A 24,610-nucleotide genomic window follows, 5' to 3' on the forward strand; every position below is an offset into this window, starting at 1 on the left:
ACGGGCTTCGTCGCTCCGATCTTCGGGTCGACGCCCCCTGTCGACCCCGAGGGGTCGAGCACACGTTTTGACTTGGTAGGTTCTGAAGTCGTCGAGCCGATGGTAGTTTTTACCACTTTCGGTTTCGATTTAGTGTCTGTATGTTTCGCTTTCGGTTGCTCCACTGATTATGGCCGTTCGACCGAAGGCTCATTAAAAATGTTCTTAGTCGGGCCTCGAAGCGGGACTAGAGAACGTGGATGAAGATCTTGGCTAAGGCCTTCCGGCGATGCCTCGACCTGAGCCATGGAAGAGCCTGTATGGGGCCCCGCTACTGCGGTTGGGCCTAGCTCCTCGCTTGAGTCGTCGTCGACGGCTCCGAGAGGTTGTGCGTCGTCTCCTACCTCGACGATGTCTTCATCATGGACGTAGAGTTCTTCTTCATCCTCATTGTAGTGGGAGTCTTGCTCCGATGCGGGATCTGAGTGCTGAGCAGGATCCTCCTCTCGTACCCCTTCCTCGCCGTCACCCCCGAAGATGTTTTCTGGATCGGGTGCCAACTCCCGCGCCGACTGTCGTGTAGCGCGCCAAAGACGAAGAGTTTTCTTCGATCTGAATTTTGAACAGGCCATGCAGCTGGCCTCGTCGTGTTCCGGTGAGAGACATTTATTGCACACCGGGTGCACATCGATGTGAGGGTATTTCGAGTTGCAAACGGGGAAGCGCTTGAACGGACTCCGTTCCATCGTCGATCATCGATGGGGCCTTTGGTGTCGAAAGGCAATCTGTCTTCGACGTTGTGTTCCAAGAACTGGAAACAAGTATAAGGCACCGAACGAAAGACAATACCGACGCCCCGAAGGCCTTTTGGCCTTGAGAAAGAGTATTTGTATATATTCCGAACTTGAGTTAAGAAAGTACATCCGAACCCAATGGTGGAAAAAAACAATCTGAGCATGGAGAGGATGCCCATGCGCATTGTAGTCCAGGGGAGGAGCCACCTATCTCGTGATACTTCGAAGACTCTTCCAGGACAACAATGTGCAATCATCCGGACCCAACACTAGGCGGCGATCTATGCATAGATATAAATTCAGCAGCCCACATGCCTCAAACCTATTATTTACTGTAGCATTGGAAGCCATGATGTCCTGGGCCAGGTTGTGTAATCTAGGAGCACTCTCTAACTTTGAATTTTTATTAGGAGCCTGTGGAGTAAAAGAAAGGGCGTGAGCACAAAGAGAAGACACCCCAGCAAGGGGAAGTTAGCACATCTAACCCTACTGCTTTGAGATCTCTCACTCTGGAAAAGAATCATGGGAGTGGAGTGTTCAGTGTAGCTGCAAAAAGATCCACAGCTGTAACCCAGAAGCTGAGGCAGATCTTTTTGAAAATCTCTGCTGCTGGAAGGAACTCAGTTGAGGATCGGAATATACTGCTCAGGGCGTCTGCTTTCACATGCTCTACTCACGGAATGTAACTGGAAGAAACAGAATGGAAATGGGATTATGCCTGAATAATTTGATGATGAGCAACAACAGCTAGTGAAAGTGATCGAACTCCCACCTGATGACACGTGTAATACTTTTCTTCTTGCCTGTTGGCTGCAGTCAGGACAGATCTTCCCCAGTCTATTCACATGGTGCTGTAATGATTTCTCAGACAAAGCTGCTATCAGTTCCTGCCAAATCGAGCAGCGGATAAACTCTATCGTCAACAGACCCCGTCATGAAATCTGATCCAGGATAGCTCCCTAACCCTCCAGACTGGAACCATGGTTATAACAACTGGGTGTTGGAGGAGCAAAGGCTATTCCCTTGGACAGATGGTCAACTGGCAAACACCTCCATAGGAGTGGGGGAGGGTCTTTGGAAGGGGTATCAAGAAATCTAGATCCAGAGACACAAAACTCTAATGGAGCAGCATATGACGGAAAAGGGATGTCACGTGAAATCTCGCCCAAAGGAATACAAATACTGATGCAGCCATGTCCCCCTAAACCTGGAGCCACAGTCAAGTTGGAGCAGATAATATAATTACTAGAGACTGCAAGCGGGTTTGAGGCTTTACGGTGTTATGAGGTTGGAAAACCTTTCCAGCAGCTGAAACTGGGCTTTTTTATAATCCATCCATCCAAACATGACACCCTTCAAATCAGTGACTGGCCATGACTTCTTTAGAGGATTGAGAGCAAGAAAGGAAAAAATAAGGCTGGTATGAAAAGATTGCAGTTCCTGGATTCAGTTTAGAAGAGCTTCCTGGAAGCTACATGAAATGTCACTGGTAGAGCTTCTGACAAATATCATTACCCTGAGATGTCTAGGTTTTGGCTAACCAACTGAAATGAGGACACCTAGGATTTCTGCACAATAGTATAGCCTTTGAGACATAAACAGCCTGGGGAGCTAAGCACAAAAGGACATATAAAAACACAGAGGGTTGGAGAGTACACACCCAATTATCTGTACTAGTGGCCAGGAACAACACAGAAAGAGGCTTAGGTAAGGAGTCTCTTGTCTCTCAGGGGGAGTGAAACATGGTTTATGGTTATTAAATGACTATCATCAGGATGGAGCACCCTTAGTATGTGTTACAAGAGGAGGTACTGAAAAAAGATTGTATATAAGAGTTCACAGGATACCACTGTTGTTCATCCAAAAGGATCTACTGTTTGAGCACAAGAGGTGTAACTAGAAAACAGAAAAAAGGGTATCAAACATCAGGGCCTTTGGCTTCCCAGTAGAGGTAAGAATTGACAGCCTTGTATTTTTTTAAATGTATTACTGTGGTAATAAAGGATAAGACTGAAATTAGGAAAGTCGTCAAACTATCAATAAAGTGAGCATATGGTTAGTTTAGGACGAATGTAGGGATGAAATTCTAGTTGGCCCATATTGCAGAGGCTTCAGCCTGAAATTTGTCTTTCAACGATCACAAAACTGGAGAGAACTACTGTCTTTCCCTCAGTAAAACCAATCATTCAACACATGGGGTTGTCCATGATTTTGCTTAAGGAGACCATGCCTTTCGTGCTCGGAATCGCTTTAAAGGTCCAGCTCTGGTACATTTAGTGGTGCGATTACTTGGAAATGTCATAAATAGCCAATAAAACTTAATTTCCTTCAATATCCTAATTAGGTATGTGAGAAGTTGGCCTGGTAGGGGATGTTTCCAATTCTGGAACCACCTACTACCTGACCAAACAATCCCTTATGGTGTCTGGTTGTAAGTCAACCTTATTAGACAAGCTATCCTAGGGGTAGCATGGACTAAGCAGCCTAAAGGCTTAACTTAAGAGGTCGTGTTAAGCGAGCTGTTTTACCACATACAATCCTGTAATACCAAATGAAAGGACACCACACAAGTATATATTATAAAAATATATGTGTTTATTACTACAATCCCCAGTATTTTTTATGAATAAAGGGGCACAAGCGTTAAATCAAAAAGCACTGTTTAAACATACAAGTTGCACAATTATGGATGAGGGCGGGTGGCCACTCAAACCATATACTAAACAAGTGGTATAAGAGAGGCCACTCGAACAGTGGTTAGGCCTAGGGCCTAGGGAATCGCTGGGAGCAGTCAGGACAAGCAATGCTGAAGTCAGGAATGTCCCTCGGGATTCGGGAGATGTGCGGAAAGCGCACGCATGCACCAATGTTAACCAATGGTGCGTAAAAGTCATAGAGTTAAAGTTTAAGGACACTTCCGCTGAACCTAGAGGAACAAAACTTAACACACAGACCCTAGAGGTGTGCACCAGTGTGGGAACACCGGCGGAGCAAAGTTACCTCACCCACAGGAAGTGGGTGCACAGGGTCGAAGAGGCGTCGGGTTTTGACACGCAGGCTCTTGGTGCTTGAAGCTGAAAGGGCTGCAGGCGGGTTAAAGATGAAGTGTCCGGTGGAGTCCAAGGGTGGACTCAAGTTGTAGAGTACCTGAAAGCAGAGGGGACAGAGTCTGGGTCACTCAGCAGTGACCAGGGTGGAACCAGGACGGAACCAGGCAATGTCGGGCGCAATCAGGTGGTCGTCGAGGAGCTTCTCTCCGCTGTCACGTGGGCTCTGGGGCATCTGCGACGTCCAGGAGCAGGTCACGATCTGTCCCACGCAGGCTCTCACCGTCGGTGCAGTCGGCTTCAAGTTTGGAGCAAACAAGCCTTGGTAAGAGCAATCCACGCGGGATCGGAAGATTGCTTCTCACTCGGACCAGGAAGGTCAGAGTCGGGGCTCCTTTTCAGGGGAGCTGGTGTGGATCTGGAGCAACCAGATTCACGAGTCTTCTTAGGTAGTTCGTCGGCACAGGGACCACTAGCCAGCTGGCAAGTGACCGGGCCAACGCGTTGAGCCAAATAGTGCCAAAGGGCCCCACGCAGCACTCGTCGAGTGTGGAGGGCTGAACTTCGGCTCAGGAGCAGCTCAGGGTGGGGGCTTCTCAAACCCCGGTGCACAGCTTCGAGGGTCACTCGTGGGCTGCACGGTCAGCGTCTCGTGGTCAATTCAAGATGGCGTGCCCCACGCTTCCGGTCGCCTCCACGGGTCTCAGCTCTGCAGGGACTGTGGATCGGGCTGTTGGAAGGCAGGCAAGCTTGATCTCGTCGATCTCAGTCGCTCGAGTTCCGGCGGGAACTGCAACTAAGTAGACGTCGAGGGCTGGATGGTGCCTGCTGCTGCAGGGTGGTCACTCCTTGACCACAAGGGAGATTCTTCGGGCTTCCACGATGAGATGGAGGGCGAAGGGTCCAGAATTGCGTTTCAAATGTTTCTTCCAGGAAATCTGATGTGCATTGGCACTGCTCCCACTCTTATTCCAATCTGGGGGGCGTGATTACCTGCTAGGTCCCCTCCTATGGGTGGGACCCAGGAAGTGGGTGGATACACCCCCTTCCTTTGATCCAGGCCGCCCTGGCACGAGGGCTGGAGTGCCCCAGAACCGGTTTGGCCGGATTATGCAAGGGGCAGCCTTGTGCGCCCCAGGCAGTGTCTGGTTTCTTTCAAACCTCCCTGCTACAATACACTATCTCCTGTCTGGAGGGTGGTGACACCCTCCTGTGACAGGAAACCCTTTGTCCAGGCCCCATCTGCTGAGTTTCGGTCAACTGCAGGGGTCCAGACATTTGTCTGTGGCAGAGGCATCCATTTTGTGGATCTTAAGGTCTTTGGAGAAATTAACCGCATTAAAGTAAAGTAACATGTCTTACCCCTCTAGAGGGGTGGAATGCCATCCCCGTCGCCAGAACTGGCGAGGGGATGGTATTCCAAATCGTATGACACCTTACACGACATGTTTTGATAAAGCCAAACCAAAGTTGCTAAATAACCGCGAGGATTATAAGGCACTTAATAGTATATGGTATGGCATTATCCTGAAACAGCTTAGGGATTTGTTCCCGACAGCTGCAGACAGGCTCAGCTCATGCTAGAGCTCCATCTCACATAAAACCACGCACTCAGCCTCCAGGATTGATGAGGCCTACTATAGGAGTGGCTCACAGGTTTACATGTGTCCAGATATAGGTTTAGATATAGATATACTATACCTAAGCAAGGGGTGTTTACACCACCTTACCCCAGCTGAGTGATCAGCCAGTTGTGTCAATTTAAGAACCAGCCAGGGGTGGCAAAAGATATGCTGCAGCCCCTGGTAGGCCTTGGTGGCCCCTATGCCCTGTGCACCTATAGTGCATTCTACAGGGGCTGACAAGGAGTCCATTTCCAATTGGTATGTGCCTATAGCACATGTGTCATTAATTTAGTGAGAGAACAGCAGGCTGGGGGTCTGATCAGCAGGCCCACAGCCTCAGTAGTCGAAAACCAGTGAAGCAAAAAGCAAAAATTTGGGGTGACCATAGGATAGCAGACCCTACTCTCCTACACAACCCCCCCCCCCAAACGCAGGGACATTAAACTAACCTTGACCAGATAAGTCTTCATGTTCTAAGTGGAAGTACCTGGAGAGACCATCTGCATTACCATGGTCAGTCCCTGGGCGGTGCTCCACTGTAAAGTCCATCCCCTGTAGGGAAATGGACCACCTGAGCAGTTTGGGATTTTCACCCTTCATCTGATTAAGCCATAAGAGGGGCTTATGGTCTGTCTGCACCAGGAAGTGAGTTCCAAACAAGTAGGACCTCAACTTCTTTAATGCCCAAACCACAGCAAAGGCCTCCCTCTCAATGGCTGACCAACGTTTCTCTCTGGGAGTCAGCCTCCTGCTAATGAAAGCAATAGGCTGGTCTTGACCATCTTGATTAAGTTGTGAGAGCACAGCTCCCACCCCCAACTCAGAAGCATCTGTCTGAACAATGAACTGTTTGGAGTAGTCAGGACTCTTTAGGATAGGTGCAGAGCACATGGCCTTCTTCAGGTCTTCAAATGCCTTCTGACAGCTAACTGTCCACTGAACCTTTTTTGGCATCTTCTTGGATGTCAAGTCATTTAATGGTGTCACTATAGACCCATAGTTCTTCACAAACTTCCTGTAATACCCAGTCAGGCCCAAGAAGGCTCTGACTTGTGTCTGGGTAACTGGAGGAGCCCAGTCCTGTATGGCCTGGATTTTGCTTTCCAGTGGCTGAACCTGGCCTCCACCTACTAGGTGGCCCAGGTATACAACCTTACTCTGCCCTATCTGGCACTTTGTGGCCTTGATAGTTAGGCCTGCCTTTTGCAGGGCCTCCAAAACTTTCTTCAGGTGGATCAGGTGATCCTCCCAGGTGGAGCTAAAGACAGCAATATCATCTAGATAAGCTGCACAAAAGTCATCCAACCCAGTAAGGACTTGGTTCACCAACCTTTGGAAAGTGGCAGGTGCATTCTTCAAACCAAAGGGCATTACCACAAACTGATAATGTCCACTAGGGGTAGAGAATGCTGTTTTGGCTTTTGACTCCTCAGCTAGTCTGATTTGCCAGTAGCCAGCTGTCAGATAAAATGTGCTCAGAAACTTGGCAGAAGCCAATCTGTCAATGAGCTCATCTGCTCTTGGAATGGGGTGAGCATCTGTCCTAGTGACAGCATTGAGACCCCTGTAATCCACGCAAAACCTCATTTCTCTCTTTCCATCTTGGGTATGAGGTTTTGGCACCAGGACTACTGGGCTGGCCCATGGGCTCTCTGATGGCTCAATCACTCCAAGCTCCAACATCTTTTGCACCTCAGCCTTGATGCAATCCCTGACATGATCAGGTTGCCTGTAGATCTTATTCTTGACAGGCAGGCTGTCACCAGTGTCCACAACATGAATACACCAGTCAGTCTGGCTGGGTGTGAGTGAAAACATTTGCCTGTGAGCCTGCAAAACTTGTCTGTAGTCCATCTGTTGCTGGTCAGTGAGGCTGCCTGCCAAGGCTACTCCATCAACTGAACCATCATCAGGGTTCTGAGAAAGCAGGTCTGGGAGAGGGTCACTCTCTTCCTCCTGTTCCCCATCTGTGGCCATGAGCAAGCTCATGTCCTCCCTGTCCACAAATGCTTTCAAGCGATTCACATGGATTACCCTGTGAGGGCTCCTGGGTGTTCCAAAGTCTACCAAGTAGGTGACTTCCCCCTTCTTCTCAATAATAGGATAGGGTCCACTCCATTTGTCTTGGAGTGCTGCTGGAGCCACTGGCTCCAGTACCCATACCTTCTGTCCTGGTTGGAACTCTACCAGCACAGCCTTTTGGTCATGCCAAGCTTTCTGTAATTCTTGGCTGGCCTCCAGGTTTTTGGATGCTCTTTCCATGTACTCAGCCATCCTGGAGCGGAGACCAAGTACATAGTCCACTATGTCTAGTTTGGGCTTTTTGAGAGGTAACTCCCATCCTTCCTTCACCAAACACAATGGACCTCTCACAGGGTGGCCAAACAAAAGTTCAAAAGGGCTGTAGCCAACCCCCTTCTGTGGGACCTCTCTGTAAGCAAAGAGCAGGCAGGGTAAAAGAATGTCCCATTTCTGCCTGAGCTTCTCTGGTAATCCTTTTATCATGCCTTTAAGGGTCTTGTTAAATCTCTCCACAAGCCCATTGCATTGTGGATGATATGGGGTGGTAAACTTATAGTTTACTCCACATTCCTTCCACATTGCTTTCAGATAGCTGGACATAAAATTGGTGCCCCTATCTGATAACACCTCCTTTGGAAAGCCCACTCTTGAGAAAACTGCAATGAGGGCTTTTGCCACCACAGGTGCTGTGGTGGTCCTCAGGGGAATAGCCTCTGGATACCTGGTGGCATGATCCACTACCACCAGTATGAATCTGTTCCCAGATGCTGTTTGGGGGTCCATTGGACCCACAATATCAATTCCAACTCTTTCAAAGGGGACCCCCACCACAGGTAGTGGTATTAGGGGGGCCTTTGTTGTGCCACCTGACTTACCACTGGCTTGGCAAGTGACACAGGAGCGACAAAACTCCTTGACATCCTCTGACATGTGAGGCCAGTGAAAGTGTGGAACAAGCCTGTCCCACGTCTTGTTCTGGCCTAAGTGTCCTGCAAGGGGAATATCATGGGCCAAGGTAAGAAGGAACCCCCTAAACTGCAGAGGTATGACCAACCTCCTGGTCATGCCAGGCTTTGGGTCTCTAGCCTCTGAGTAAAGGAGTCCATCATCCCAGTACACAGTATGGGTACCTTTGGCATCCCCAGCAGCCTCAGCAGCAGCCTGCTGTCTGAGGGGTTCAAGGGAAGGGCAATCTAATTGAGCCTGCCTCAGGTCTGCCCTTGAGGGTCCCCCTGTCCCCAGAAACTCAACCTGGTCAGGTTCAAGCTCCTCAGAGACAGTCTCCTCTTGGACTGCAGAATCAGTTTCCTCTGAAACTTGATCCTCAACCTGGGGCAAGGTGGAAGGCTGGGCCTTTCCTCTCTTGCTCCTTCTCTTGGGTTGTGGCTGGTCTATTGTTTCAAGATCCACCACTGGTTCAGGAAGGCACTTCTTAGCCTGAGCCCTTGTCATGGCAAGGACATGCTCTGAAATCCCTAGCATTTCTGCATGAGTCCTGTACTCCACTTCTGACCATGCTGAGCTTTCAAGGTCATTGCCTAACAGACAGTCTACTGGTAGGTCTGCACTCACCACAACTTTCTTTAGGCCATCAACCCCTCCCCAGGAGAAGTTCACAACTGCCACACTATGGGAGGTAGTGGAGTTGCTGGCGTTGGTTACTAGGTAGCTCTCTCCTAGTACAATCTGTCCAGGGTCCACAAAGTCAGGTGTCACCATGGTGACACTGGCACATGTGTCCCTGTATGCTTGAGCCAGTTTCTCATTAATTAAGGGAGTCTGCCTGTATTTGCCCAGGTTAGTGGGGCTTACTGCAGTGGGCAACTCAATGTCCACATCATACAGGAGAACTGCCTGTGTAGGGATTCTGACTAGGCCAGATCCTACTTCAATACCCAGGGTCAACCCAGCTACCCCCTTGGACTGTGTTCCACCACTGCTTACTGTACTTGGGGTTGCAGTTGCTTTAGGAGCTGTAGTGGTGGGAACTGGATTTGCCTTGGTGCACTCACTGCCCCAGTGTGAAACTGATTTGCAGGTATTGCACCAAGGTGTCTTTGGACCTTTGTTCTTCTTCTTCTTGTTACCATTTTGGGAACCACCCTCCTTACTATTAGTTTGGGGGCCTGAAGACTTCTGGTCTTTTTCTTTATCTTTCTGATTCTGGTTACCACCCTTCTGGTCTGTTTTCTTCTGGTCACCACCTTGGTTCTGGGGTTTCTGCTTAATCCTTGTTCTGACCCATTTGTCTGCCTTCTTTCCCAATTCTTGGGGAGAGGTCAGATCAGAGTCAATAAGGTATTGATGCAACAGCTGGTTTGTACAGTTATTAAGGATCTGTTCTCTCATCATAAGATTGTACAATCCTGTATAGTCTGAAACTTTACTTCCCTGCAACCAACCCTCCAAAGCCTTAGTGGCACACTCCACAAAATCAGTCCAGTCTTGAGTCTGTGCTTTTTGGGTGTCTCTGAACAACAACCTGTATTGCTCAGTGGTTAGGCCATACCCTTCAATAAGAGCACTCTTCAAAACAGAGTAGTTTTTGGCATCCTCAGGTCTAACTGTGAGGAGCCTGTCTCTCCCTTTCTCAGAAAAGGAGTACCACAAAATTGCAGCCCACTGATTCTCAGGAACCTGCTGTACCATGCAGGCTCTCTCAAGAGCAGTCATCCATTTGTGGATGTCATCCCCTTCTTTAAAGGGGGGCACAATTTTGGTCAGGTTTCTATTATCATAGGCCCTGTCTTTTTCTCTTGGAAAATTGCTGCCACCAGTGACATCTAAGCCACTTAATTTCTGCTCTCTTGCCAAGGCAAGTCTAGCTTGAGCCAAGGCTACCTCCTCCCTCTCTATCTGGAGTTTGACAGCCCTCATTCTGGCCCTATGCTCTAACTTTTGAGAAGCATTCATGCCTCTCTGTGATTCTCTGGAGGCACTAGAAACATGAGAGTCCCCTGAGGGAGATCTCACTCTTCTGTTGCCTGGGAGAATAACATGTTGGGTTCTGGGGAGGTGCTGGCCCTCTCCATTCCCCAGTAGGTCCAAGTTGGCCTGGCTAAGCCTGGCAACTGGAACCTGGCTACCCTGATCCTGAACTCCTAAGTCCTCAACATCTGAGTCCTCATCTAAGTCATCATCATCCTCCTCCTCCTGAGGGGGATCAGTTTCAGGGGGGTTCCCTCCACTTCCTGTGTCTAGGGAAGCTGCCTTTGCCTTATCTAAGTCATCCTGTTCTAGGATTTCTACCAGGATTAGGCAGGTGGGGCTTCTGCCCCTTTTTAACCCTCTTGCTTTGCACAAGGCAATCAAGTCTCTGCGGGTTAGTTTGTCATATCCAAAAGTTGCCTGGGTAGGGTCAACTGTCACAGGAGCAGACCCTGAGGCTTTTCCTGTGTCAGACATGGTTACTAGTGAGGTGTAAGTGGTGCACTTACCTACACTAAGTGTTTTCCTACTGTACCTTGCTAGTTAGTTGTAGTCAGGGTGTGCTAATCCCTTCAACCTACAACTACTAAGTTCAGTAGAACTTAATATGCTAAGCTTTTGATTTATATGTACCTAGAGGTACTTGATGTGATCTTTCAATTTGATATAAAGATTGCAATGGTAAAACAACAGCAAGCTCAAATCCGCACCGCTGCTCACCAATGTGAGAAGTTGGCCTGGTAGGGGATGTTTCCAATTCTGGAACCACCTACTACCTGACCAAACAATCCCTTATGGTGTCTGGTTGTAAGTCAACCTTATTAGACAAGCTATCCTAGGGGTAGCATGGACTAAGCAGCCTAAAGGCTTAACTTAAGAGGTCGTGTTAAGCGAGCTGTTTTACCACATACAATCCTGTAATACCAAATGAAAGGACACCACACAAGTATATATTATAAAAATATATGTGTTTATTACTAAAAACAATCCCCAGTATTCTTTATGAATAAAGGGGCACAAGCGTTAAATCAAAAAGCACTGTTTAAACATACAAGTTGCACAATTATGGATGAGGGCGGGTGGCCACTCAAACCATATACTAAACAAGTGGTATAAGAGAGGCCACTCGAACAGTGGTTAGGCCTAGGGCCTAGGGAATCGCTGGGAGCAGTCAGGACAAGCAATGCTGAAGTCGGGAATGGCCCTCGGGATTCGGGAGATGTGCGGAAAGCGCACGCATGCACCAATGTTAACCAATGGTGCGTAAAAGTCATAGAGTTAAAGTTTAAGGACACTTCCGCTGAACCTAGAGGAACAAAACTTAACACACAGACCCTAGAGGTGTGCACCAGTGTGGGAACACCGGCGGAGCAAAGTTACCTCACCCACAGGAAGTGGGTGCACAGGGTCGAAGTGGCGTCGGGTTTTGACACGCAGGCTCTTGGTGCTTGAAGCTGAAAGGGCTGCAGGCGGGTTAAAGATGAAGTGTCCGGTGGAGTCCAAGGGTGGACTCAAGTTGTAGAGTACCTGAAAGCAGAGGGGACAGAGTCTGGGTCACTCAGCAGTGACCAGGGTGGAACCAGGACGGAACCAGGCAATGTCGGGCGCAATCAGGTGGTCGTCGAGGAGCTTCTCTCCGCTGTCACGTGGGCTCTGGGGCATCTGCGACGTCCAGGAGCAGGTCACGATCTGTCCCACGCAGGCTCTCACCGTCGGTGCAGTCGGCTTCAAGTTTGGAGCAAACAAGCCTTGGTAAGAGCAATCCACGCGGGATCGGAAGATTGCTTCTCACTCGGACCAGGAAGGTCAGAGTCGGGGCTCCTTTTCAGGGGAGCTGGTGTGGATCTGGAGCAACCAGATTCACGAGTCTTCTTAGGTAGTTCGTTGGCACAGGGACCACTAGCCAGCTGGCAAGTGACCGGGCCAACGCGTTGAGCCAAATAGTGCCAAAGGGCCCCACGCAGCACTCGTCGAGTGTGGAGGGCTGAACTTCGGCTCAGGAGCAGCTCAGGGTGGGGGCTTCTCAAACCCCGGTGCACAGCTTCGAGGGTCACTCGTGGGCTGCACGGTCAGCGTCTCGTGGTCAATTCAAGATGGCGTGCCCCACGCTTCCGGTCGCCTCCACGGGTCTCAGCTCTGCAGGGACTGTGGATCGGGCTGTTGGAAGGCAGGCAAGCTTGATCTCGTCGATCTCAGTCGCTCGAGTTCCGGCGGGAACTGCAACTAAGTAGACGTCGAGGGCTGGATGGTGCCTGCTGCTGCAGGGTGGTCACTCCTTGACCACAAGGGAGATTCTTCGGGCTTCCACGATGAGATGGAGGGCGAAGGGTCCAGAATTGCGTTTCAAATGTTTCTTCCAGGAAATCTGATGTGCATTGGCACTGCTCCCACTCTTATTCCAATCTGGGGGGCGTGATTACCTGCTAGGTCCCCTCCTATGGGTGGGACCCAGGAAGTGGGTGGATACACCCCCTTCCTTTGATCCAGGCCGCCCTGGCACGAGGGCTGGAGTGCCCCAGAACCGGTTTGGCCGGATTATGCAAGGGGCAGCCTTGTGCGCCCCAGGCAGTGTCTGGTTTCTTTCAAACCTCCCTGCTACAATACACTATCTCCTGTCTGGAGGGTGGTGACACCCTCCTGTGACAGGAAACCCTTTGTCCAGGCCCCATCTGCTGAGTTTCGGTCAACTGCAGGGGTCCAGACATTTGTCTGTGGCAGAGGCATCCATTTTGTGGATCTTAAGGTCTTTGGAGAAATTAACCGCATTAAAGTAAAGTAACATGTCTTACCCCTCTAGAGGGGTGGAATGCCATCCCCGTCGCCAGAACTGGCGAGGGGATGGTATTCCAAATCGTATGACACCTTACACGACATGTTTTGATAAAGCCAAACCAAAGTTGCTAAATAACCGCGAGGATTATAAGGCACTTAATAGTATATGGTATGGCATTATCCTGAAACAGCTTAGGGATTTGTTCCCGACAGCTGCAGACAGGCTCAGCTCATGCTAGAGCTCCATCTCACATAAAACCACGCACTCAGCCTCCAGGATTGATGAGGCCTACTATAGGAGTGGCTCACAGGTTTACATGTGTCCAGATATAGGTTTAGATATAGATATACTATACCTAAGCAAGGGGTGTTTACACCACCTTACCCCAGCTGAGTGATCAGCCAGTTGTGTCAATTTAAGAACCAGCCAGGGGTGGCAAAAGATATGCTGCAGCCCCTGGTAGGCCTTGGTGGCCCCTATGCCCTGTGCACCTATAGTGCATTCTACAGGGGCTGACAAGGAGTCCATTTCCAATTGGTATGTGCCTATAGCACATGTGTCATTAATTTAGTGAGAGAACAGCAGGCTGGGGGTCTGATCAGCAGGCCCACAGCCTCAGTAGTCGAAAACCAGTGAAGCAAAAAGCAAAAATTTGGGGTGACCATAGGATAGCAGACCCTACTCTCCTACAAGGTGTTACAATACAGAACTGATTAGACTGGCTAAGAACCAAGGTCGACATAAAGAGAATGAAGTCAAGTTCATCGCCAACTTTTGGAATAAATAATCTCCCTCTGCCCCTTTGTCGTAACACGCACCGTTCTATTTTTATATTTTATTAGCAAACTATGCTGCTGCCTTATTTTGAAGGACAACAAACATTTCTCTCCTTTTAACTTGGAGAAAACCGACACAGATAGTCTTTCAATGGCGATCCTCTCCGCTTCAGCAGTGTCTACTCATAAAAGTCAAACCCTCTGATACATTTTACAAGAACAACAACTGACTCTAAATAACACAAACTCATTATCACTTCTCCACCCTTCCTGCTAGAAGATCCAGCTTACCTTCCACAACCTTGTGGTAGGCAAAGTGCAGGTACAGAAGGAAAAGCATGTGCAGGGCAGTCAGGGTGCCGCAGAGGATGAGCCGCTGGGTGTGTCCAACTGTCCGGGAAAGCAGAACCGCAATCTACAGGAAGAGGAAGGAAGAAGTTATTGAAAGAAGGAAGGGAAGCAAGACAGCTCAAGCAGTAATAATCTCTGAAAACGTCACAGAGCTTATAATAGGTACACAACTAGCATTCTCCTCCTGGTAAAATCTATACAAGAAAAAACAAGCATTGGCAGGCTTTTCGCTTTGTCAGTCCAGTGGGAATGGTGAAAGTGAAGACGGGTAAATTGGTGGAGAGCAGGTTGGTAAAAAAAGATTAATTAAAAAAAATAGCGCTATAAAGCAGTGAGCGCTGGCTGCATTGTGGCACTCTCTTTTGTTTGTTGGGAGAGGGGAGAATAAATGGAAGAGGTGGGTATGGGAAGGAGAAGGAGAAGAAACAGTGATGGTGCGGGTGGGGGTTAGGTGAAACAGAGACTGGGTTGGTGCGGGGGTAGAAGAAAGAGGTAAAGGGTGGATGGGGGATAAGCAACTGGAACGACGGTGGATGGGAGGAGAAAATCAGGGACTTCCTCTATTATCTGCCCTTTGGGTATTTCGCAAAACCACCCAGTTGTGAACTGTGAACTAATGGTTAGTTACAGTTAATCCAGCGAAACAGAATTCCCTCATGGCCTAAATACTTTACATTTTATGACATAGTTCTCATTTTTCACAAAAGTCCTTCAAAGTATGACAGAGACTTACTTCAAATATGTTTACAGTAATTTATTCATTTTTTTGTATTTAAAACTTTTTTCACTTTTTTTGAGATAAATATATTCCATTAAGAATTCATTAGTCAGTACATTTTTGGTGGTAAATAACACTTCATCACTTGTATATTACACAAATTTTACATAAAAAACACAAACGATATCCAGTAACATGCACACCTACACACTTAACCAAGCTCGCATACTATTCATGTATATATCTAAACACACATCCATATTCCTCCAGAACAGTCTCGTTTCTTCTGTGGTTAAGGTAACACAGATATTTATGTGTAATTCCACGCCAGGTCGACGCGCGTTTCGGTGGGCTTCGATACACACGCCTAGTGACCTGCATGGTATACCGTATACAGTTATCATATGGTGTGTCAGATTTGGTTGTTTTTCTAATTTCTAATCTATTTTGGATTTCCTGATGACGTACGTGGAACGTACAAAAATCAAAGAACTGCTAAATTGTACTTTGAGATAAAAAGGCTACACAGAGAGGAACTATAAAAAAAAAAAGCTCTTGTATCAGAAATGTTGCAGCAAATGCACGTTCGCTGGGGGCACGGTGTCATTCAAAGGTCTACGTCTAACGTGATTCTCTGGATAGCAAGCACCGACACCACTAGGAAGGAAGCGGTGCTATGGGCAGTTTAGGCATACGGGATGCAGACTTTGGAACCGAGGAACCAGGTTTGATTCTCTGCATCACCTCAGCATCCTGTGATTCTGGTAAAATCACTTCATCTCCCCTGCACTTAAAATAAAAAATGAACGTTAACTTGTGTAATGTAACTGGTGCTCAAGTAAAGTGTCACATAACTTCTGGCTGGTCAATTTGGCAATTTAAAAATGCAAGCAAAAAAATAAAAAAGAAATAGTACCTCAATCTCAGCGAGATGGGCTGAAGGAGACTGATTTTTTTGTTTGAATATTTTTTATTGCATTTCTTATTTGGGTTGCATTACATTCCAAAATACCTTCAGTGAAAATGTATCACAACAAATCTTAATCACATAAAAAATATACAGTAGAGACAACAGTGTGCTACGATGGTATTGCTCACACTCCCTATAGCGCACGTCAAGTATGTAGCCCAAGGCACATTTACCAAGGAATCATTCTTCCAAGAAGTGGTGGGCTCACATAAAAGAGGGAAGGAAAATGCAATTCAAAATAAATTAGCGCCACAGTGTCTAAGGTAGGAAAAGGTGCCGAGGATACATGAAACAAAAGAAATGCGGAGTGTGCATGACATCGTGATCTGTCTAGCCGTTCGCACCTAGCGGCCGATGGTTCTGGTCCAAAGGTGTGTTCCCAGCTATATACCTCTAATAATGTGCAGCACCATACAATTGCAGGACCAGTGTGACGGAATCCGCTAATATAATCATTAGGAAGAGCCCAAAGGGGTACTTGTACAATTCAATATTCAAAACATTGAGGCTATCTTCAACAATAACATAATAAAGAATAAGAACATAAAATGTAAAAATTCAGAAAGAAAGAAAGAAAAGGAAGCTGGTTGTCAATGTTGTGCTACCACTTATATAAGGCGTCTGATGTGTGGTGTGACTCATCTGGAAAACAGGGGTGACATGCAGGCGACGCGGTCCTGAGGGGGTGAGGAGGGGGGGGGCCCAGCGGGGAGGTGCAAAGGGTCAATAATGGTCTCAGCATCGGCAACAGGGTTTCGGCAAGTTAGAGACCGGGCCATCGGGATCTAGTATGCGGGCATGTCTACGCTGCTCCGCAAATAAGTTGTTTCCCAGGTAGCAGCTAGACACAAAGCAATCGCATTGGGCCTCCCCTTGTGATAGTACCTCGTTCGAAGACTGGGCCAAAGAGAGTGGGTCTTTGAAATTCCCAATTGAAGGCACGCCCGGCGAAAGGCAGCCAAGGTGTCATCCCAGGCCTGTGCTATAGGATATGCTCGTAAACCCGCCGTTTCTTCCCTATGCAGTGCTATGCTTTCCGCTCTTGCCCAATTGTCAAAAGAGCTGCGCCAATGTGCTGCCTGTGGGGGCTCGTTGTTTTTCCAGCATTTAGTGATTAGCCGTTTCGCTGTGATTAAACCAAGGTCCCAGAATCTAGCGGGGACTCTTGTCTGCTTAGTCCGTATGTAGAGGCCTAGGAGACATGTTTCCCATGTATGTTGCAATTCCCCACCAACACTGCCAGCTAAGGAGGCTGTCACAGCGCGCCAATAGGCGTGCAGCGAGGGGCAGGACCAAAGCATGTGCAAAAGATCTGCAGCAACAAGTGCACATCTTGGGCACGCAGACGTTGTGAGCCTGAAGTAGCGGTTGATCTTGTCTGGAGACAAATATGCTCGGTGTATGATGTAGAATTGAATAAGTTTAATACGGGAGTTGCGCGGAATGTTCTTCGCGCCAGCCAATACCACTGCCCATTCCTTGACTGTCCACTCCCGTCCCCTGTCTACCGCCCACTTGTCTCGGAGGCGCTGGGAAGAAAATTGTGCGTGACTGTGGAGGGCCTGCGCGAGCCAGTGTACCACGTGGGACCTGTTCCCCATGACGTGCAAATATTGTATTAGCAAATGTGTCGGTAGTTCTTCAGAAAGGTCACCCTAGGCCCGTGTTAGCGTGTGTATGAGTGTTGCATGCAGCAGAAACTGACCTATAAGGAGGCCTGTGTCAGTGGCTAGCGTCCCGAAAGGGACCAACTGCCCCTCCGCATATAAGTCCCCTAAAGTGTCCACCCCGGCTTGCGCCCAGCTGCACAACATCGCCTCTGTGACCATGCCTCTCTCTTTGGGTGTCCCCAGCAGGGGTACGATGGAGCATACGGCCTCATGGAGCTAGTGAGTTTCAAGCTTCTCATGTAGCACCTACGCGCTACTGCTAAATGCAACTGTGTTGGACAACGGGTTTTGGCCAAAGGGTGGAACAGTGCGTGGATCTGCGTGAGCGTCATGACAGTGGTGTCCGTGGCGGTATCTCCCAGGTTTTTTCCACTCAGCCAGCCGGCCACCCACTGCAGCTGTGCCGCTAAATAATAAAGTTCCTGGTTGGGAACCGCCAGGCCCCCTGCATCCGTGGAGGCATATAGCGTCCTCAAAGCTAATCGAGGCCGTCCCGCGTTCCAGATAAGATTCCGAACCGAGGTTTCTAGCTCTCGAAATATGCGCGTGGGGACATGAACCGAGGTTTCTAGCTCTCGAAATATGCACGTGGGGACATATACCGGGAGGTTAGCATAGTAATACAATAATCTGGGCAGCGCTATCGTTCTTCGTCAAGGTGACTCTGCTAGGCACATTCAGGGGGAGAGTCTTCCAGAAAGCCATCTGCGCCTGCAGGGAGGAGATCGTCCGTATTAGATTGCCCTCCAACACATCCGTAAGGCTCCTATAAATATACACTCCAAGATAACGGAACGTGGTGGGGTACCAATTGAGCCTTTCTCCATGGATAGTGATTGCACATTCCGGCCTGGCAGCATCAAAGGAATACACGCCAGACTTGGCCCAATTGACTTTAAGTCCCGACATGGTTGCGAAGGCACGGAAAATGGCGGTGAGAGCCAACGGAAAGCAAGTCAAGTCCCTGACATAGAGCAATAAATCATCAGCATACAGTGATACTGTGTGTAAGCCATCCGCTAGGGGAATGCCCCATTCCTCGCCAGAGATTCTCAACTGCGCTGAAAGGGGCTCCATCACTAATGAAAAGATTAAAGGGGACAGAGGGCATCCCTGCCGGGTCCCTCTGCGCACGCGAATAGTGTCCGACAGCAGCTCGCCCGTACGAACCCTCACTGTGGGCCTTTGATATAACAGCTCCACCATTTGGATATAGACATCACCTAAGTCATATTTCTGCAACACCGCCAGTAGGTAAGGCTACTCCACAGAATCAAAAGCCTTTTCAAGATCGAGCACCAAGCATCCAGAGTGGGGCCACCGAGTCGTGGCAAATCTCTGTACCCTGAACAAACGCCGGATGTTGCGCGTGGTGCTACGAGCTGGTACAAAACCATTGTGGTCGGTGTGGACAAGGCTAGGCACCAAGGGAGCTAAACATTGGGCCAGCGTGGAAGCCAGAATTTTGTAATGTGTGTTGAGGAGGGCCAATGGGCGGTATGAACCCAATTGGGCACCGTTCCCTGCCAGGCTTCGGAAGGGAGATCAAGTTGGCCTCGTTCAACGTAGGCGGGAAGGCAGAGTCGGCGAAGGTCACCTCGTACACCCGCAATAGTTCCGGAGTTAGGATAATAGAAAAAGCTTTATAAAATTCGGCGGGTAGCCCGTCGGGACCCGGAGATTTACCATTAGAGAGGGAAAAAATGGCTGTGCGTATATCTTCAGGCGTCAACAGGGCACCAAGTTCATCACGCTGTGCGTCATCTAACCCAGGCAAGGGTATAGCAGTAAGATATTCCATTATGTCGGTGATAGAAGCTTGCAGTCTGGACCGATAAAGGCCGCATAATGGTCAGAAAAGGCGTCATGAATGGCTCACTGCGTGTATACAGTGGTACCCTGTTTAGTGCATACTGATGTCACAGGGGTGGTCTGGGGTCTTGTTTGATCAACCACGCCAGCAGTTTACCCGGTTTATCCCCGAGTTGATGGGTGCGTGCTGAATGAGCTGTATAGTTCAAGTGTCTTAATCTGTCTAGTAATCGTGTGTGCGTCTCTCTCGCTGCTAATAACGGCTCCTCGTCACCTTCCACCGCCTCCCGTTCCCCCTCCAGCAAATCAGACTCAATGTGTGTCAAATCCTTATCTATCTGTTCCTGCATGCCTGCTTGTGTGCCTAGGCAGTGGCCCCCTAATGACAACCTTAAAGGCGTCCCATTCGAGCTGTGGGGTGGATGCAGTGTGACTGTTCTCTTCAAAATATTGTATAAGACGCACCGAGAGCGCGTCCCGGAACAGGGCATCTAATAACAGATCAGGTTGGAGCCTCCAGGTGGGTATCGGCGGGTGCGGGCGCTCACATGCCAGCTCTAGGATGTGCGGGTTATGGTCGGAGTGGGTGCGACCCATATAGTAGGTGTCAGTGACATGAGGGAGAAAGTCACTCGTTAGCATGTATCTGTCCAGCCGAACATGGAGTGTGTGTGCCCCCGAGCAGTAAGAGTATACCTTAGGGTTTGGGTTGCGGCTCCGCCAAGCATCGTGTAGATCCCATTGTAACGCCCAGTTCTTCAGCGCCCTCATGACCCCATGCACCGGTGCATTAGCAAGGGGCGGGAAGGAGCGATCAAGGGCTACGTCCAGAACACAGTTTTAGTCACCTCCCAACACCAAAGGGACACCGTGCCAAGGTGCCAGCACCGCGGACAACCGTGCAAAGAAGTCTCCCTGCTCAGTGTTTGGAGCATACAGGGATACGAGGACCATTAATTGGCCGTCTAGCTTGCAGTGGATGACTACGTATCTGCCCTCCATGTTTACCTTAAAGTGGGAGAGTGCAAATGGAGTCCCGGGCCGTACCCAAATTAACACCCCTCGTGCATAGGCCGAATATCCAGTAGCATACAACTGCCCCCGCCACCTACGGTGTAGTTTCTGCGTTTCCGGGCCAGTCAGATGAGTTTCCTGCAAGAGGGCTATGTGGACATGATGGCGTTTAAGGTATGAGTAAATTTGGTAGCGGCGTGATGGTGTATGCATGCCGCGCACGTTCCATGTGCATATTTTAACCGTCAACATGATGTATCCAGGCACTCCCCACATCCCCACCCGCCCACCACAGACAACTAGTGCAGTGCCCCTCCGAGCCACACTCCTAGAATCACAATGAAGAGATTAGCACGTATTCCCTGGGTTTGCATGGGATTAGAGAAACTGAAAAATAAAACAACCAGCACTTGGAACATAAAAAACAATGGAACAATGCCAAAAGGGCGACAGCAGAACATGTCGTCGTCCAAATACTCTAATGAGACAATAAACTCTTAAGTTCAGGGGGGTTGCTGAGCACTCAGCTGGACTATCACAGGTGCGTCTGTAAAGCAAACAGAGGAGACATCCCTCTACACAGGCTTTTCGTGGTAGTCTTCATAATTGAGACAGTTGTACTTCCGATCAGGGGTTCCAAGGCCCCCTAAGTGCAGTACTCTGCGGCCAGATATCACCGGGAGGCAGGTCATGCTGCGCCCCATCGCTCCTGAAGTCGGTGCCGTCACCAGCACCAGTCCCGCCCAACAACTGAACAGATCTAGAGGTTTCAAGCCGCCTCTGCAACCAGGACAGTACTCACTGCGCAACTCAGATCGAGGATAAGGCTCTGTCTGTGGCCAAATTCAGGCCTACTGCGCCCACCAAACGCCTAGAAGAATACAGGACCAGCAAGTTGTTAGAGGCCTCCAGAGACAAGCAAGGCTCTCCAGGCGGTCAGTTTCGCCATCAGTGGAACAGGTTCAGCGGTTTGCGGAGTGACATCTGGAGGTTCCATTGACATTTGCGAGTCCGGCAGCCCGTATATGTTTTCGTTGTCACTAGGCAGCTCGCGTGGACTGGCTTCCAGGGCAGCGTCCGTGTCCAGGTAGCCACTAAGTTCCGCCACCATCCGACGGGCCTCTTGTTGTTCACTTTGAATAAGTTCAGCTGGAGGGCCAACCTCTGTCACCGTGCGCGTCTTTCGCATCGGCGATGACCGTCGTCTGCAGTGGCATCGGGGTCCTCGGAAGCGTGGCAAAAGCGACGCCGTCGACGACGCCCGGGGGTCCACAGCCATTCCGGCTTCCAGCCATGCCTCGACCTCCTCAGAGGTGTCAAAGAAGTGTGTTTTGTCCCGGGCCACCACTCTTAGGCGCACCGGGAAGAGGAGGGAATATTTCAAATCGAGCTGACGAAGCCGCTGTTTAACCGCTAAGAAGGAGTGCCTTTGGCGCTGTACCTGATTCGTGTAATCAGGGAAAAACATGATCTTGGCATTTTCAACCTGGATCTCCTGTAGCTTCCTGGTTTCTCGCAAGATGGTGTCACGGTCGCGGTAATTCAGGATACGGATGAGCATCGGTCGGGGGCCGGATCCTGCCAGGGGCGGGCGAGGCGGCACCCGGTGCGCTCCCTCCACAACAAAGTGCTGCCTGAAGGAGACTGATTAAGCCAAATTAATCTGTACTTGGGGGATGCTCTACACGGAGACAAGGAAGTGATGGCATCCCACGGGCTGCTGAATTAGAAGGCAGCAAACAAGAGTGATAATGGTGCTAACTAATAGTAAGTGATGGGCGGGCTAGAAATTCCTTTGTGTAGAGTATTTTCCTTCCAGATACAATAGATTGTTACCATAGCGACAGCGCATGCACGCTGCCTGCAGGAGACCGAAAAATGAAACAAACTGTTTCACTGGAGGATTTATGGATGTCCTAACCGCAGAATCATGAAGCTGGACAAGTGGTATGAGTAATGTAGCAAATAACACAGCCTCCAATTTCAGTCTTCTGTCAATCCTTGCTTTGACACGAGGAGACCTAACACAACACAATCGACTCAGCTAACTGGATCTTAACGCTGCTTGGCTGTGCCGTGGCAGACAACACTCAGTTTTGTTCGTCTTATTCATGAAGCACCAAATCAGCAGCTAATCGGAGAGAATGCTTACATGGAGTGCAGGCATGGATATCACACAATGTTCTCAGGCAAACAAAGCAGACATTTCAATGGTAGGCCATGAGAGAAGCAGAAATGTTGGTGGTAGGTCATGACACAGCATGCTGAGAAAACTGCCTCTGACCATCTATTCTAAGATAAGCAGCTCCCTGGCATCAAAAGTTAAATCTTTGGGGAGGAATGGTCAAGCCTAGCATGAAGTAGGAAGCCAATTTGTGAGGCAACAGAATTCCCGGGGCGCGCGCTCTGAACACCCGCCCCTGGTCTGTGTTTGATATTGAAGCACAACTGAGCGAATGAAGAGAAGCAGGCTCCCAGTTTGAACTGAAGTGGGGCACGTGGGCCGTAGCTGCAGATGTGGACTTCGAGTTGGCCTGACCACAGGTCCGAGGACAGGTGCTTGCAAAGAAGGGGGCAGGGGTGTATCACTGGGAGAGTCAACTCCAGAGAAGCAAAAAGCGGACCACAACCAATGCGACATGCCTCACCTCTGTGGCGACAGAGACTTGGAATACGTGCCCCTGGCGGGAAAAGTGGAGGACATTGACAGGTAGGTAGCAGAGTGTTGCCAGCCAAGATGTCCACAAAGCGCTATGTGGTATTGGGGGAGGAAAAGATCTCTTGGGAAACGTGCCCGGACTGATGGAATCTCCTGAGGACGCGGTTTGATTTACCAGAAATCATTTGACAAAGCTCAAGGAAGAAGCCCTCTCAGAAGACTGGAGTGTCCCATGTGCAAGGCTGTCTTGCCTTGTTCGTCATTCAGTTAGGCAGCAGTGGACTGATTGGAGCTCTCTAGTTTTAGTTTATTTTATTGTACAGTTAATAAAAACTCACAATGTTTGAAAAATACAAATTTTAAAAGGTCAATATTTTCTTAAAACCAGTAAGGTGCAATAGCTCAAGTGTTAAAAGTATAAAAGTCTCAGCTTTGGTTACATAAGAATCAGTGGGGTTTTCGTGGCCTTGTTACTTTTCAGAATTCAAAGACCTTGGTAGCCAGGGGTGTTTGCTCTATTGTTGTTTTTCTTCTGCTTGACAAGACCCTCTGGATTTTTCGTTCAATCTTGTGGCCACTATATCAAAAAATGTTGTTGTTCTGCAGTTTAGCTGAGTTTCGTCAGGATTGGAGCTCTCTAGGACCATGGGTCAAAAGCTGTAAAGCCAAGAAAAACTGGCCATAAACCCAGCTGTCATACAGGACTATCTAGAACATTTCCTAAATGAGATACGCAGGGTCATTGAAGACCCACATGAAAACATGGATCCATGAACTGCGGAGTGAGATGACCGAGCAGGGGAGGAGAATAAACTATCTAGATGGAGTAATGGATGAAAACTCTAACGAACACACACAACTCTAGAACAGGAGAACATCTCTGGAAGAACAGAAAGTAAAACATCAGAGGAGCATAACAATGCAAGAGGCCCGGGAAAGGAGAGTCCTGCATGGGGGTGGAAGGCAGACTCTGTGTAACATCCCACATACAGTTTACTTTCCCTCACTGTGAAGGGACTAACTGCACGAATAAGCATCAACAAGTCTGGAGCTACATTAACAAACACTACCCCAATCAATACTGGGCCTCTGTCTCCCAACAAAGACTGCAGGCATGGAAATCCTCTGCAAAACACACATAGGAGCAGGAGAAGTCAAAGTAGTTAAGTGTGGCAGGGAAGGTTGCTTCATTAAAATCCAGCTTACTCTACTTAGCGATTCCTGTACTATCCTTAGTCATACAAAGCGACAGCGGCCATGTCTGGGGTAGTTAAAAGAGAGATAACAGACCTGGGCTTGAAGGGTGCCTGGAAGTTCCGCCTCCCTGGGGTTATACGTCCACAGAACATCATGCTGGGGGATGCAGGTGGGATTGCTCAGGGATTTTGTACACATGGTGACAATGCCAAAAGCTATAGGGACGGTTTTGATAACAATGCCTTAGTATACATGTCACTCAGCAGGATAATATG

The 24,610-nt window shown here is 49.0% G+C and overlaps 1 protein-coding gene across 2 annotated transcripts in view; it reads right to left on the bottom strand.

Moving 5' to 3' along the window:
• The window catches only part of YIPF3 (Yip1 domain family member 3), a 167,809-nt gene that overhangs the window by 24,108 nt on the left and 119,091 nt on the right, over positions 1 to 24,610 (bottom strand). For both annotated transcript variants that reach the window (XM_078647444.1, XM_078647443.1), the window contains one exon: positions 14,236 to 14,359. In XM_078647444.1, the coding sequence (XP_078503570.1) occupies positions 14,236 to 14,359 (124 nt within the window). The remainder of the gene's footprint in view (positions 1 to 14,235; positions 14,360 to 24,610) is intronic.

The sequence above is a fragment of the Lissotriton helveticus genome, chromosome 6 (genome assembly GCF_964261635.1).
Source record: "Lissotriton helveticus chromosome 6, aLisHel1.1, whole genome shotgun sequence".
Classification (NCBI taxonomy): domain Eukaryota; kingdom Metazoa; phylum Chordata; class Amphibia; order Caudata; family Salamandridae; genus Lissotriton; species Lissotriton helveticus.